The following is a 17,673-nucleotide window of genomic DNA, read 5'->3' as shown; positions in this document are numbered from 1 at the left end:
TGCCTCATTCTGTAGCTGAGAGAAATGGTAAATGACAATTTTTTATGTGACCTCTCAGTGCTCCCTTCCTTTAAACACAGTGGCAATATGTGAGGCTTTCCAAGCCTGTCAGGCCCATGCATCATCTTTCCTCCATGAAATTACAAGCTGTGGTTAGGGCAGAGGTTGTGAGCTCTCCAAGAACGTCACTGGGCCAAGAGTGGTGCTGGGCCAAATGTGTCTATGGAACTCTAATTGGTCATATCACAACCACCTGGTCCTTTTAGACTGGAACCAGAAGGACTTTTGTAGCTTCTTCTACACCTTTGCAGTGACCATGAAATTCCATGATCAATATTTACTTGGTTCACATATTAACTACTAGACCAGACAGGGAGTAGCAGAGACCCCAGCCCAAGATAAAGTGTAAAATCCACATAGTCTGTCTTTGTAATTAGTTCCTACTTTAGAATCAAGAGTAAAACACCAGTCAAAAACTAAACTGAAAAATTTAATTGCTTTATAAAATAAGATTATGAAATTCTATATAAAAATCCAGCTTCTTAAATATGGTACATTCACTTCCTCACAGAATATTTAAATATTCAGGTCACTTGAGCTATATTTTCACTGTATTTGAGTTAAAATCATTGGATAAATTAAAACATCCTTACCAAAAGATACCACAACTTATACAAATAATACTAAGCAATAATACATTTTTTAAATACAAAATGTAAAGAAATTAATAACTCTTAGGGCATGCTACAAAATTTTGCCAGAAAAATATATGGAATCATATTTGTTTAGCTAGAAAATATACAGTGTGCTTTCCAATTCTCTTCCTAAAATTCAGTCTCATATTCATTTAACTTAATAAATATGTACAACAAAAAGGTTTATTCCTTGAAGAATATAAATAGCAAATACTGGAGTAGAGCCTGGTCTGGCATTCCTTTCTCATCTAGTGACTATAGTGGGACTTTTCAACTCTGAATGTGCAAAATTGCAGAATCAGGCCCTTAGCGTTACCATCGGGTTAATAGCTTTTACAATAGTGATTTTTATTAAAGAAAAAAAAAAAAACAGCAAAAAAAAACCCCTTCAAAACCACTGCAGGAGACTTAGAACTATTCCAGTCAGGCATTTCTATAAATAGTATATCAAAATGTAGGGAAATAACGTTCCAGTTTAATTACTGCTGGCAGTAATTAGGGAAGAATAGTCAGTGGAGATAGAAACGTATCTTGAATTAGACACATCTTACTTTCACAGATTTAAGTTGGTTCCCTACCATTTCTAAAAAGAGTTTCTGGTATAATCTATACATTGTAAATCTGTGAAGAAACTTTATCACCTTCTTCAGGCTTTGGATGGTTCGTTTTGGAAAGTGGTACATTTTCAAGTGCTTCAGTCCATACATTAAACCTTTAATGGTGTCTTGGTCACCATTCTTTATTCTCCACAGATTGAGAAGCTTCAGAACTTGCTCTGTGGATTGACATAGTTTCATTGTGCGCTCAACATCTTCTTTTCCCACTTTCTTGCCTGGCAGGCTTGCCATCAGCATGTTGAGATGTTCAAAGGTGAGGTTCAGGTGGCCAACGTGCTTTAAGACACTGTTTTCACAATGACCGATATCTATAGAAAACAAAAAGAGAAGAGAGCTAAGTACAGCATATTACAACTTTACTGTAGCCTGCAAAAAAAACTTCCAAAATTCCAAGCTTAATTTGCTTTCCAAATTTCTTTGCTTCAAATAATTCTCTCATCTTTGCTTTTTTGGGCCCATGTATCCTGTAAAATGTTGTGTGTACGTGAGAGGACTCCTAGTATTTGCTTCTAGTGAATGAAAATTTAGCTCATTCTCTTCAGAATGCCTAGGCAAGCTTTGTTAAAATAGCAATTTTGAATTTTGAAGTACTCTAGACACTTCCTAGACTGACATAAGCATACATACTAAATAGCAGAGGGGTAAAAAAAACATTTCTGCAGCATTTTTCAAATCTATTCTGAGTGGACAAAATGTCATTTGAATGTGGTGGTTGTTGATGGCGGTTTACATGAAAAGAGTTGGCCTAACTACTGTAAAAAACCTTGTTATTAATACTGCAGCACTATTTCATTTTTGAAACGTGTCTTGGTAGGTTCATCACAAACAAAGCCGAATCAAATAAACAAATGAATCAGCATGACAAAGATACCAGAAGGGAAAAAAGAAAGCCTCTCTATGTATTCATAAAGTCACAAATATCAACCTCTACTTTACAGAAGACAAACTGCACTCTCAGCTGCAGGGAACCAGCTCCCTGCAACCTCGGTTGCTCAGATATTACAGTGGGAAACACTGTATGTTGTGCAGTCTTAAAAGGGGACCTTGGTCACGGCACAACACACACTCCAAAGTACGCAACAAGTCTGGAAAGAATTCAGTCCTTGACTGATCTGGAGAAGTGGAATTCTGTTCCTACTTCCCTTTGACTTCCCTATGCTTATGGCATTGATGTATCTCAGTGAAGGCCTGCAGGCCCCTCTCCAAGCACAACACATCCCCAGAGGGTATTTGATCCAGGCAATTTTTAAGTGCCATTCAGAAGGTTGTTTTATAATGCATATGCTATCACAATAAGATACCTTGGATAATCTTCTTGACCATATCCTGTTCTTTGTTTTGCTGCTTCCACAGTTTCAAAAGATGGAAGGTCTGTTCTTGAGGGCTGTGCCTTTGTTTAATCCTTTCAATATTTTCTGTGCTAACCTTTGTCCCAGGCAAGCTGTCTGCTAGTATGTTCAGCCAGTTAGGTGTGACATGAGTAGGAACAGCAAACCTGAACATAGCCTCCTCACACAGGGTTACATCTGAAATGAGAAAGAGAAGATGTCAATTGTTCTGATCTCTTACCTTAACTGTCTCAGGAAAAAAAACCCAAAACCAACAAAAACAAAAAACAGCAACAACCAAGCAGCAAGAATGATAAGAAACAGTATTTAAAAAACAGACTAAGAACTTGTCTTTGTAGTGCTGTTTCTCTTTGTGCTTGAGTTCTTTTTGGTCTGAGCTACAATAATTAAAATTCTACTATGGCCATCACCATAGCAGGGAAAGAGCTAACAAGCTAGGTATTTTTATCCTGGATTTTAGTAAATTAATTTTAACAATAACTAAAGGTATGTTTTCAGAGGACTCTTCCTTAATATGATACACACCTATTCCACATTTTTGAGGTGTCGTATCTGTATTTTCCTGACAGATGTTGTCACGAAACTCATTTCCTTTCAAAGCTATTTTGAAACCCAGGGCACTACAGTTTGTGTGCTTAAGACAGGCTGCTTTGGAGGAGGATTCATTTGAGAAAAATCCCTCTGGACATCTCTCACATACAGTGTCACTCTCAGGGGTACCTGTGGAAACAGGAAAACAATGCATCCAATTACATATAACCTCAACTATGGAGAAAAAAATTTAAAAAGAAAACAGCAAAAAAACATTCCTCTCTAAACTGTCATGCTTCTGCTTTTCATGTTTGTGATCTATTAAGGAATCACTTTGGAAGAAAAGGAGACAGAAGATGCCTTAGGAAAAGGATGTTCCTGCTGATGTTATACAGTAAATAGTACTCTTAAATATGTTACCAAGTTTAAAATCGGTGATTACTGATTAAATCAGTAATTTAGTAAAGTAATATCTTTATAACCTTGATTACTCAAGTCTATTCACACATTATGCTATGTCTGATCTTCATCCTTCAACTATACAAATATTCTGTAAAGTAAATAAGTGGAAAAAAATTTTCACTCTGAAAATTCTGAATTTCACTCTTCAGTAACTGCCCAGAGCCTTACTTAAATGGGTTACTTCAGTTCTAGATAAAAATACAATCCAATTCAATATCAACTAAAGACAACAATTTTGAAATTCTTTTTGGGCCTTGAATAAAGTGTTATTAAAAGCAAAGAAAGCAGTGTCCAATATTAAAAAAAATATGTAATAGACATACATGTTCTACTTGGTGATTTATAATGCATAGTTTTACTTCAGAACTAAATATATCATACAACTAGAGAATCACAACATATGGTTCTAACATAGTAAGAAAACATATCCATGAAATCTGAAACTATGCAGTCTAACCACCAGTGGCAGGAAAGTAACAGCACCAATAACTGCTGTATACTCACTCCTAATTCATCCTTATTCATCCAACATTTAACAAGTGCCCGAAGTCTGGTATCTAATACTGCATTATTGAACATGAGCTTAAGCACATGCTTAAAATTTATTTGAAAAAATTGGAAACTATATTTGAATAAGAAAATACCTCCATCTAGTGTATTTTTTTAGTATTTACATGTGGGTGTTTATTTTAATGTTAGCTTTTTAGCAATCTTTTCTTTATTTCGGAAAATCCTTAGAGAAAAAGAGTATTATGCATCTCGAGTTTTCAATCAGCTGTGAAATCAAGAAGAGTGCTTGCACACAACCTGACCCAGCACTTCATCAGACAACGAGTGGAAACAAAGGAGTTTATAGCTGCCAGGGTCCCTGTGTGTGCCAGCCCCCCTGGCAAAGCCTGCGCGTTCTGCAGCCCCAGCATCGCCCCCGCGCAGCGGACACAGCTGCGGGCAGCACCTGCACCCGCGGGCAGCGAATAGCTGGCCTGAGGCAGCTGCATTTCAGCAACTTCCCTGCCACAGACAGCTCGGCTGTGTGCTGGCCGCGGGGAAGTGGAAGAAAGGAGTGTTCCTGCAAATGGTGCTTCGTTCTGCTCACAGCTTGCTGCATAATCTTTGCAGCACAAGGGAGGAATATACTGCGTTCTCAGGACTGAGCATAAAGTCACTCTCCAGCTCTGCCAGCTTCTTCACTGTTTATTTCGCCGCTCTTGTTAAGGACACGAATTGCCGCTGTCTGCCTGCCCTTCTGCCACTCCCTCTAACCCTCCTGGAATCCCCCATTCTTCCCAGGGAAACGGCAGCAGCCACGGGGGAGACAGAGCTGCCTGCTTTCCCAGCACAACGCTGCTCGAAACCCTGCCTCATCCAGGGGCCGCCGCGGCAGAAAGGAGCAAAGCCTTAATCTTCACTCACAAAAAGGGACTACAAAGAAAGGTGATATCCCAGTGTAATCATGAGCAATGAGCACCAGGGAAACAGAATTCTAATGCTTTAAGCCTTAAATGAAGCACTGGACCACACCATCTCCCTGTGAGGGAGTGGAATCATACTTTTCTGCTCTTGGGTTTTATTCCACCTGAATGTGCCTCATTACAAAGTTCAAGGCTATCATATGGCAAAAAGCAGTAACACAGTTACTTACTTATTACTTATTATTACTTAGAAATAAGCAGTACATGCTTATTAAACTCTTAGTTGTTGCCTCACCACAAAAAAGTGGTATTGACACAGGGGGATGCAATTATTTTTACAATGTTTTCATTCCTTTTTTGAGGTCTGCTTGGGTTTAGCCGGTTCAATCTGATGGTCTTTTGGAAACAAACTCTTCAAGATGTTACAAAACTCAACATTTTATCTTCTTTAAAAGTTTGCTTCATTCTGATCTGAGGGATTGAAATTTGTCTGCCATATTTCACCGTGCTCAGAGGGATGCAGCAGGCTGGTTGCTCAGACAATTTATGCTTTCATCTCCCAAAGTCTTTCTGAGGATTTTGTTTCCGGTCCCTTTTGACTTGCTGCTGAGATACAGTGGAACCTCATTAACCCAAACCCCTGGGTATAATGGTTTAGGTTAATGAAGGTTTACAATATGGAAATGTGGTAACTGCCAGGTGGAAATGCTTAGCAGTGGAAGGGGATCAGGGTAAAGCTTCATCAACCAATTACTCAAGGACTAGTGAGCAGCTACAGCAGCGACATTTCTCCTTCTGCCAAAGCTGCTCTCCAGTGAGAGGTTCATAACCCAGAAAAGGACTTCCAGCCTGTCATTCAGCTCAGCACTAAAATGCACAGGCCAGCCCTAGTGTTTCTCACTCCAGGTTCATCATTTCTAGGGAAATCATTCTACCTGCAGGTGTCTGAGACACTTTGATTTTCTGCATTTCCTTCCTCAGTGCTCTTCTCCAGGCAGTTATCAAGCTCTGGTACAATGACCATTTGCAATTCTTTCAGGTTGTGTTAAATACTGGAGCTAAACTGGGCCACAGCATTTGCCAAACAATAAATGATGTATTTGGTTTTGAGGGAAGAACAAATTATTGATTTAACAATTTATGTTGTCTTAAATGAAGAATACGCTCCACTGAAAAGTGCTGCTTTGCTCTATATTCCCACCAGACTTTCAGCACTGTGCCAGCTTGCTTGACAAAGAAATGGTTGTTTGCTTGATAATAGTAACAGTTTCTCTAAGAAAGGAAAATTCCACTTAGGATGCTGATAATTAATTATTACCACATATTGCAGTGACACTAGAGCTATATTAATGTTGTTATAATTATATACTTGGTGTCAAACATGTAGTGCTCCTGGTGTTTGTCAAGATATACGGTTGCTTGAAACAGCAGATTTCAAAATGAAAACCATTATTATTTTTCACACACACAAATACTACATTCCAGATAATGTTCCTCTAAAAGAGGCAATCCATCATGTTTCTCATTAGAGTGCAATTTGCTACATTTGCTACTGCCATTAAGTTATATATTACAGCAGGAGCAGGGTATTCCACTGAGAAACCTTCCTTTGGCTACAGTCCAAATGATGCAGATTAGAACAAGTTCAATTGGCTTTACAATTTACTGTCCTGCAATTTCATCTGGACAAGCCTCTTTCCTAATCTTGTCACTGCCACGACTCGTGGACGCGCTGCCGAGCTCCGATTACGCCTGTGCCTATGGAGGAGCGGGACCCACCTGCCTGGGCAGCGCCGGAGCCGGGCGGACACTCCGTGTGCCTCAAGCAGAACTCGAGCTCCAGGTACCTGCCCGGGACGCACTCGCAGACGCGGTTCTGCGTGCTGGAGCACTCCTGCCTGACGAGCTGCAGCTCCTTGCACACGGTGCTGCAGTACTGGCACTCCTCGTTGCTGTTCCACTCGTCGGCGTAGTACTGAGCCGGGCACGGGGCGCACTGCGTCGGGCTGCTGGCGCTGCAGTGCCGCTTCACGTAGCTCCCCGGAGGACACTGGTCACACAGCAGCTGCCGAGATGTCTCTGGGTCGTAATGGAGATACTTGGGGGGAGAGTCATCTTGGAAGGTCCATTTGACAGAAATGTCCAAGAGCTAGCAACAGGAAAACAAAACATCGCCTCCTTTTAGTTCCGGGAAGCACCGCGATCACAAGGAAACCTGCACTTCAGTCAGTTTATGAGTCTACTCATGTCACTCATCTTCAAACAGATATTTGCATTTGAAATTTCTGAGATACCTGCAAGTTTCCAGACTCTCCCATGTCTAAGAATGGGAAAGTTTTAGGATCTTATCTAGCAAATCTTCCCGACCTAAGTGATTCCTTCCATAGATGTAGATACTATTCTCTGATTTACACCCTTTTAATATCACTGGGCAATGACCTTTTACTGCCTGGCACCAGAAAATCTGTCCAATGCACAGCAGGTGGGAATCATACACCTTTGTGTTCTTAAGCAGAAATTGTGCCTGAACATATGAATATGACCAGTGTAGTGCACCATCACCACAGATACCTTTAAAGGTGATTCCTTACACTATTTCTCTTACACTATTTTTTACAGAAATTAATGGCTAGAACAATAGAGTTTACTTTTTAATGCCTTCCATTCAATTTTGCACTGATATGCAGAAGCTTTTGGGATGTAATGTGGCAACTACATCAAAGGAGAAGACACAGCTTGAGACAAAGATAAGGAAGGATGCAGGGTACGAAGAGCACATTAAGGACTCAATTGTGTGAGCTCAAAGAGACCAGGCCAATGCTTTCATTTCCTACCTGAAACCACAGGCTCACAGCTGTTGTGAAAAGCTGGTTCAGTACCAGCACATACCATGACAGCTAGAGTCCTCCTGCTTCCTACAACAGTCAGCTTTGCTGGTGTGACTGGGGACCTGGTGAGCTGAGACAGCCTGCCTTGCTGCAGAGACAACCTCCATATCACTTTGTTTTGGTCTTACAATTGAAAATTTGGTTCTGTGATTCTGTCAGTCTACCACAAAAATAACTTTTGAGAACCACCCTGATCCCCACAGGGTCTGCCAACAGCTCACTCTCCTCACTGATAACCCAGCTCTGTCCCTGCACTGCATGCATGGCTACATGTGCCACTGCTCTTCCAAAACTTGTACATTATTTTATAAAGATGAAGTAAACTGGATCTGACTAAGATATTTTTCAGTGTATCCAATAAAATTATAGATCTAACTGACTTGTCTTTATTGCTAATTCAATCCTTGTCAGCTAACACAGAGTTGCCAATTCAATTTCAAAAATGTATTTCCTCTTTTTCAAATGTCCCCAAAGTATAAGTGGAATTAACTTTTTTTTTTAAAGTTGTATTTTCTTGAGATGCTTCATTTAAGGGCCTCACTTCTGCCATATCAAGGCACTTCTAAAGCCATAGTCTTATTAAGTTTGGAAATGGCAATTTAAAACTTCATCTGCATTAACACAATTCACAGAAAACAACAAGTGATATGAGATGCTTAGCTTAGGAACTCTTATTGCTTAAGCAAGTATTCTTAAATGCATTCTCCTATTGCACATCTATGAATCCACTTTTCATACACCTGTACTTGGGCTGAGGAATGAAATGCAGATAGTATGGATATTCCCTACAGCCTCTTGCAGCTACCCTTGACTAATAATGCCCTTGACTGATAACTTATCAGATTTCTTGAGGATGGAGATCTCACTTTTCTTGTGGTCTCAATGCACAATACCTTTCACTGTGAGAAATTCCTTATTAGTCTTTGAAGTTTGATGAACAACTCCATTTTCCTTAAATGACTGGATCTGTTTTATGTGATCTATTTAACAAAGAGGGTGCAGCACATTTTTTAATAGTGAGTGGCCTTACATTGAGGAAAAATGCCCCCACCCTTGGTAAATCTACAGCTATGACTCTAGTAATAAGGAAGTCCTGGTAATCTCATTAATTGTTGATGTGAACAGTGACGTTTTCTTCTACGGTTTTAGTTCAGTAATAGATAATACAGCATCCCAGAGTCCAAGACTTGCATGGACACAAACATTTCCTTCACAGAACATATCTGACTACAACATGTGGCACAGGCACTACAAAGATAAGCATCAACCCACACTTCACACTGATATCTGTGGAAACCCAAGACAATTCCCAAGAGAGGTGAACATCTGACACTGTGAAAATTATTAGGGACAGCAACCAGTCATATGGGCAGCAGTCCTTGTGCAGAAACATCAGTATTCCTGCTCTGCAGTGCACAGCTCCCCACAAACCCAGAGCTGTCACGGCAGTAGAATCTGCTCCTCTGGGTTGTGCCTCTGCCCGTGGTGACACATTTTCACGTAATGAACAAGGTAGGTGAATCATTTCATAGCTGTTAACTCTACTCTGCAACATGTAGGAGCAAGAATAACAAGATTTTATCTATTTTCCTTACTCAACTATTTACATGGGAAACCATGTATGAGGCAAATAAAGAGTTTTGCAGCAGGGGATGATTCAGTATTAAAATTAATTAGAATTCAATAATCAAGGTATGAAAGCCTAGGAATTTGTAGGGAAAAATGGAGGCATCTGCTCCCTGAAGGACCTACGGCTGTGGGAAACAAACCAATAAAAATTGAAAACATTTCAACACAATTTGAGAGGAATTGACTTTAAAAATTGAGCAAAACAATACTTGAACCATATGTGTGTGAGACATACTGAGTTTTGTCCTTGGAAGAACCAATAACTATAAACTAATAATGGCAACTAGAATATTATTAATCTAAATGAGCATAACCAAACCCCATAATAATAGGATAAATAAATTAGCATCACTAAAAGAACAATCAGTCTTCCCATTTGATTTTTTTCTTTTTGCTTTTAAGAGAAAAGTACATCACACTTGTTTTCTCTTTTTTTCCCAGAAATACATTACATAGCTTCAGTAATCCATTGATCGGTGGCTGAGCCACATGTATGCAGGAGCCAACTATTTTATTTAGTAAAATATTATGACAAAAAGATCCTTCAGTCAAACTAAAGATATGCAATGAATATCTCAGAACTTTACCAGAGCATTTTATACATAATTTTCAACATAGAACTAGATCACCATTACCACTGTTTGACTACTGTGAGCTATTGGCACAGGGAGCTGTGCAACTCACTGCCATAGGAGATTGCAAACAGTCGACTTCAAGATGATACCTGACATAGTAGTGGATGAAAATAATAAAGGACTATTAAATATAAACATAATCTTTTGATCAAGAAATCCCAAATCAAAAACTGAATTCACAAAAATAGTGGTATTTCTGTCATCTCTTTTATGCATCAGATATCAACCACAGCCATAGACAGCATTTGGGTCTTTTTAGGGCATTTTTTCTGAACTTTATTTTTAGACCAAATATAGCCATCAGTATGTTGCTAAGTACATTTCTAGACCTCAATCCCCAATACCACACTTCATAAGACTACTGTAGGTTACTTGATAGTACTTAAGAAAAAAGATCTGCAATTGTTTTCTATGCAGTCCAAACACACATAGCACAACTGAGTATTCTGAATATTGATATGCAACTTGCAAATGAGAAGTTATCTTTAAACCTACATCAAGTGCCAAAGTAAATTCAATCTATTTTTCAGATGTTTTGCAAGAATTCAGTAGTAATGGTGCAAGATAATGAAATATAATTTTCACTATTTTTACTGCAGCAACTTGGCACAAACAGAATGAAGACTCTTTTGTCCCCCAGTTCATAGAATAAGCTGGAGGGGAACATCACTAAATTGTTCTTTCTCCTGGCCTAACACACAGTGAGTTTGTGCTTACATTAGGAATTTGCATCACCTGTTACAGCAGATTTGCAGAGCAAAACAGATGGTGCTGAGCTCCTGACATCCACATTATGTATTATTCTGAGGGGATATTTTGGACTAACTTCAATCTGCTCTCATGGACAAGCATGCATTAGTGGTTACAGTGCATCTGGTGTCTCTGGGGCCCATCTCTAGATTTGCTTTCATCAGTTCAGTTTGCTTTGGTAAATCCACTTTGTGCACTCCAGGGCTGCTCTGATATGGAAACTAAAACACAGTAAATAAAGATGATCAGGAGAGGCCCTTCAATAGCATGTTCCTAAGACAAATTAAAATGGCATTTAAATGCATTTTATGTCCTTCCTGACATTTCCTCTCCTAAACTATGCTATGACCAACTTGATAGCAGCTTCTTAGCTACACAAACCTCTGATTGATCTGAATGTCCATATTTAAATGCAGTCTCTGTACTAAGCACCTGAATGTCTTCTATTCACTAAGCACTATTTGAGCACAGAAAAGGGCCATGATCTGAACTTACTAGTTCTGAACAGTGGTCTCTCCAAAAGGTTCATAGAAAGCAAGATTTCTTCCATAAACATGCCTGGCCTGTTTTGCTCTTGCTGGAAAAGGTGTAATGTGCTAATTTGAAAGAAGGAAGAAATTGCAAGTCCAGCTTCAGTCTACTGGAATCAGTAGGAGGGACAATGAGTATGTTCACCCTATAACCCTTCTGAAACCAAAGCTGGCATCCATCAGTGCTGCACACAACCAAATTAATGGATTTGTCATTCAGAAGATTGTGTAAACTTCTGTTCATCCTTGTTTAGGAAAGGATAATTCACTGGGAAGCAGTACAGAGAAAGTTTCAAAGGAAATGGAGACCTCCTCCCTGGAGAGGATCTGGACTTATTCAATAGCTTGGCAAGTCACAAGAGAAGCTATGGACTCAGTACAGACAGCCAGTGAACTCAGAGAGAAGAACTTTCTCCATTAAAGGATAATACTGGCAAATGAAAAGGGGATTCTCTTGTCAGAGGAAGATTGGGAACAGCCTTTCACTGAGAAGCAGGTGTAAGAAACCCATGTGTCCTAAATATAGCTCTCAATGCCTTTCTGAAAGCAAATACCCCATTTCATTTCCTGGAAGAGATGGCAAATGGACTGAAGAGATCCAGGCAGTTTCTTTCAGTTTTAAACCCTCAGCCAATTCTTTATATGCCAGCACTAAGGGAAGAAAATAATGCTCAGTATCTTTTTCATCTTGACAAAATAATTGCTAGTGTGATTCATTTGTAAACAGTTTTCCAAGGTTAGTAAAATGCAAGGCTCAATTAAAAAAAAAACCCTAAAGGTTAGGGGATTTTTTGTTATACGAGTATGAAATTCTATCAATAACAAAATTGTAATGGCAAAAACAAAAACAAACAAACAAACAAACAAAACCCCACACCAAAACTAGAATAAAACCTAATATAATTAACTACATCTAACAACCTATTGGGTGAAATGGAGTTCTAGTGTCATAGGCTCACTGCTAAAAAGACTGAAGAACTCAATCTTCCTCCATGTCCCTGGGGGAAATCCTGGGCATCTCTCAGGATGGCTGGCTCAGTGTGAGGAATTGGGATGAACTGTAAATACTGAAATATAAGTCTAGTGTAAGTCAGTGTGATGCAAGCAAATGCTGAGAACTTATTCAAGATGAATTACTCAAGGTTAGACAGCAGTTCTTTCACTGTGTCACTCAGCACATTAGGCCTGAAGCTATATTTCTCCATACCATCCTTATGTCAGCATACACATAAAAGGCCTGTGCAGTCCATTTGTTTGATTCCTTAGAAGATGCTTTTGAAAGAGAAATAATGTGATTGTAAAATTTCATTTCAGATCTTGGGCAAAAAAAATACACACCCTTCTCTTTCATCTTTAAATGTAAGGCAAAGAGCTGCTTGACTTCTCCTGTTGAATTAAAATGAACTAGAAGACAAAGCACATGAAGTAAAAATCCTTCAAGCATCATCCCTTTAAATCAGTGCTTTGTGGCAGAAAAGAGAGTGGCTTTTCAGCATATGAAAATATTATTATATAGCTTGGCTTTGTGGTTTTGGGTTGTAGACCAAAGGAGAATGTTTAATTTGCTGAGAAAGATAAATCTGTTTCTGTTTTGCATTCCACAAGTATTCCAAAGCATATTTTCTTGTGTGATAAATAATCATTCAAGACATCTGTCAGATTGCTCCCAGTGTTTGCATTGGGTTCAAAGTAAAACCTCACAACTCTCCTACTTTGCCTTCTATATAAAATATTTGGACAAAACAAAGGCAGGAGGCTTTCACATATCCTCAACCCTTAGGCAAAATTCCTCACTGAAATCATGCACAGGTCCAGAGAAATCCTACTGGCAAAATATAGCACTGGATGATATTATCAAGGTCCTCTTCCATCAATAGCTTGTATCTCAGATCCAGTATGTGACAACGCCATGCTGGATCAGATCCACATCCAGCTATTGAAAATCACCATTGTAAAATGCTTGCCATCCTGGCAGAAATGACTCCCATCTAGCCCTCATCCACCTCATCTTGCTGTTGTGGAGGCCCATGCAACCACCAGGTTTAACCTCTTTGGGCCAGCAGCTCTGCAGCACGGCTGACCTGCCCTGTGGGGGCTGCAGGCTCACAAGTACACTGCCCAGGCAAAGGACCTTTCTGCAGACCACAGCCAAGTGTCAGGTACACAGTGGCAAGTGCCAGGTACACAATGAAACCTGACATGGAGTCATCTTCACTGCTTGGAGTTCAGCTATAAAGCTCTTCTACCATTCTACCAACTGCTTCATTGTAATCCACTCACTTTGGACATAACAGGACCTATTTTTGTTTGGAAGACACTTTATGAAGTGGAGGCTCCTCTTTTACATTAGGAGTTTAACCGGTGACTCTCCTGAGTGATGCATATTCAAAACTGAGGCTATGAAACACTGTCTTCATTTCTCTGCCAGTAAAGGAATATGTCAAAAAGTCAAGTCTTGCAGAGACTTTTTGAGGCACCATTAGTTATCATTCATGCCAATTTAGGGGTCTAAATTACTGTTTCATTTTCAGTGGTATGAAAATGAAATTCAGATGAAGAACAGTTTTACATTTTATCAAAGCAGTGCTAAATTGAAAGTCTTCATTTCTATGAGTTACATTTGCCTTGAAACCTGTAGAGGGACAAAGCAGGGAAAACGAATCAGATAACTCTCCAAAATATTTGTCTTACATTTTGGAACATTATTCACCAGGGTGACAGCAATATTTAGAGCTAACCCAAACCTGGGATGTTCCCACTGCAACTACAGTCTGCCTTTGCACTGACAGAACTACTAACAGCTGACTGCTGGCTAGAGGATGTATGTCCAGTACCATGTGCAAACAGGTGTTTTTACAGAAGGAGCAAAATTAAGTTTTCCATGAGATTTGAACAGTGGGTGTAACTTCAATTGTCACAATATCTTTTAAAAATTCTTCTGGTAACCTTAGTGTTTTATTTTTAACGAAGACACATGCAGACAGAAAGAAAGTCAGACAGAAAGATAACTCCTACCCTCACAGGCTGCAAAGCCACTGCTGCCTACACACAGCAAACCCAACAGGCAGGCCAGAAAAAGAATGTCACATGTGCCCAGAGATCCAAAATAGAGAAAGGTCAAGTGTAAGGGTCAAGATAGTTATGTGACAAGTAATGAGATTCAGCTTTGGGGAATTTCTTTCAATTCAGTCCAATTTCATAATGTTTGTAAGCAGCTTTAGTGTTCCAAGCAAATGACACAAACATGAGTGCACCCCCACATCAGGAATAACCTTTCTGAAACCTTAGCAAAGAGGCCAAGGCTGAAAGTACATCATGCCCCAGATACAATGTCTCCAAACAAGGCTGGGCGATATGTGAGCCAGACCCACAGAACTTTTATCTATAGTTGTACCTCCTAAAAGGGTTGCTGTACCTCCTAAAAACAGATACTAAAGCTACTTTTCTGAGCTCTAGCACATCTGACAGTACTTAAACTTCACTAATTTTACTTTAATTTCACAATAATTTAAAATAAATTTAATAACAACAACAACAACAATAATAATGTAGTTGAATGATGATCTCTTTGCTATGCACTGCCACTGATGTATTTCAGCTCCAAGACTCATCTGCCAGAGGATTATGCTGAACTTCACCAAATGCTATTACTTTGTGGGAGAACATGAACAGCCACATTGCATTTAATCAAAATCAAAATCCTGATGTGATTATTTTATGACAGCCACAGATAAGAAGCCAGGTTGATAACCAGATATTGCTGAAACTCCCAGATTAACTTCCTGTGATTTCATATTGACAAAGCAGGCACAACATCAGACATGGGATGAAAAAGTTGTCCTGCATTTCAATCTGCCGACCACAAGCCTGACAAATTTTACTTCCCGTGCACCATTAATTACTTTGGGTTTCCTTCTCAAAAAGCTCTTTCAGAAAGTTGTACAGAGAGTAATAAACACGCATTACTCATCAAATCCTGGAAATCTCGTTGCATTTATAAAAAGCTTTCAGAATAAATGGATCTCAGTTCTAATGCTCTGCCACAACATTAATGCCGTTGTGCTCACCAAAACAACCCAGAAGCAAGTTACTGTGCTGGAAAGAGCCTGCTCTGAATATTATTTTTTAATGTTTTTCTTTGAAAGTTTCCTTATGCAAAAGATGAAGAGCCTCCAAATAGATGTTACACAGGATATGTCGATAGGCAGGTTTTAATTAAACTGAACTCATATACTATTCCATATGACTAAATGGATTAAATAACAGTTTGAAAGATTTACTGCACTGCTAACATCTCTAATTTTGCATCTGGAAGTATCTTACTAAATCACCAAGTAAACAAAAACTTATTAAAGCAGGGGCTTATACCAGATTTAATAACCCAACTTCTTCTGTAATAGCTGCTGACACAGCTACTAATTCATCACCTTCTTGCATTTGAGGCTGAATTTTCTAAGCCAAGACAAGAACCACACACTAGTGGGGGTTTTTTGTGGTGTTCACAGTGGTTTTCCCGGGTAAGAAATCCAACCCAGTACCTGAGAGTGCCCCTGCAGCAGAGGCAGGCAGGGATGGAGCTTTTGTAAATCAGAAACAAACATTGTAGCCTACAGTTTTCTAAATTCATTACTCGATACAGGTTTTTGCTTCAGACCAGTCTGATGAGGCCTTATAAAAGGAGGAAGTCAGAAAAAAAAGCAAAATAAAGGCAATTTATGCCACTACCTTGAGAATGGGATGAAAATCCCTGCTGTCTCCCTGGAGCTGAACGTGTCCATCACATTCCAAACTCACCAAGAAAGTTTGGAGAGATGAAACAAAAAGGATTTACCAAGAAAACGGAGAGAAGACAAAGCAACCCACAAACAAACAAACAAACAATCCCCCCAAAACCCCCAAATCCAAAACAAAAGCCCAGAAGAAAAGCCGTGTGTCTCTCCAGGCTGGTGTCTGAAGCTGCAATGTATCCTAGAGCCCGTCTACCTCTGCAAGGGACTCACCACAAGCGTGCAGCACAGGAACTTGTTCATTGTGGTCGGTGGAAGAAACCTCAGCGCGCTGGGAATCAGGCAGAGTCAGCGCCAGGCTCCAGCAGCTGCTCACATTCCCAACATTAAAGACACGATATATATATAGTCCCGGTGTAACAGGAAGCCTGGGCTCAGCTTTGATCACACATTCCCTGCCGTGACCAAACTTTTCTCTCGCGCACTCCCCCTCACCTCCCCCCACCCCCCTCTTTTTTTTTTTTTTTCTTTTTTTTCTTTTTTTTTTAAGGAACCTGTAAAACTTGGTGACTTAATGGAACCCTTTGAGCGCCGTAACCACAGACTGGAAAATGCAGGAGGGAGTGTCGGGGGCTGGCCAGGGGAGGGTTTAATTGCTCCCTGTCTGGCTGTCTGGCCGTGCCGCCCTGCGCTGCAGCGGGGCCGGAGGGGAGGCTCCGCTCCCTTGGCTGGGCTCCGCGGGGGCTCCCAGCAGCGGGGCAGGCTGGAAGCGAAGGCCAGGGCGGGGAAGCAGAGGAGAAGGAGGGTCTCCGTTCCTTCCCTTCCCTGCTGAGGCAGGAATGCGAGGGACGGCGCCCGCCTCTCTCCGAGGCGCCTCCGGCCTACCCCGGCCCGAGGGGCTTGGCCCGGGAGAGGCCCGGGCGAGCGGCGACACGGGGCCCTTGCTGTGATTTTCCAGCGACAGTCGTGCCTTCAGCATGCTCCTGCCCCAGGAGAAATCCCACTCAGAGCGCTGTTTTCCTTCTCCCCAGTTTAAGTTAGAGAAGGCCATTTTTCTGAAGCCATGAGGATCAAACCCTGCTGTTCGTGCTTCCCGGGATTGCTCCGAGGACTCCATGGAAGCCCCGGGGAGCCTGTGTGTGCCAGGTGTGGGGTAGAGGAAGGTGCAGAGAAAGGATTTATTTTCCCAACCTGCAGATAGCTATAAACGATTATGGGAGCCTGTGGGATCCTGGGGAAGAAGCCAAACCTGATGTGCCTCCAGATTTCACAGATGGTTTTTTCTCCCTTTTCACAGGCCAGACCAAAACCTCAGCTCTGGATATGCCAGCTCTTGAGCATTTAAAACTGGGGCCCCTGTTGGCAATGGGTGTGCAGTTTCTCCCCTTTGAGTCACAAGGCTGAGCAGGATTGGCAAGAGTTAGGTGGAAAAAGCCTGCATATTGTTT

The 17,673-nt window shown here is 40.6% G+C and overlaps 1 protein-coding gene across 1 annotated transcript; it reads right to left on the bottom strand.

Moving 5' to 3' along the window:
• Positions 1-477: 477 nt before the first annotated feature.
• Positions 478-16,735, bottom strand: TNFRSF11B (TNF receptor superfamily member 11b). The gene is made up of 5 exons (XM_058813327.1): positions 16,499-16,735; positions 6,846-7,215; positions 3,187-3,381; positions 2,614-2,838; positions 478-1,620 (listed from the first exon to the last, which is right to left on the bottom strand). The coding sequence occupies exons 1-5, from the start codon at positions 16,526-16,528 to the stop codon at positions 1,232-1,234; spliced, it is 1,209 nt and encodes a 402-aa protein (XP_058669310.1). The 5' UTR covers positions 16,529-16,735; the 3' UTR covers positions 478-1,231.
• Positions 16,736-17,673: the final 938 nt, after the last annotated feature.

The sequence above is a fragment of the Ammospiza caudacuta genome, chromosome 1, assembly GCF_027887145.1.
Source record: "Ammospiza caudacuta isolate bAmmCau1 chromosome 1, bAmmCau1.pri, whole genome shotgun sequence".
Taxonomy (NCBI): domain Eukaryota; kingdom Metazoa; phylum Chordata; class Aves; order Passeriformes; family Passerellidae; genus Ammospiza; species Ammospiza caudacuta.
Note: the sequence above shows the minus strand (reverse complement) of the source record. Positions and strands in the feature narration are given on the sequence as shown.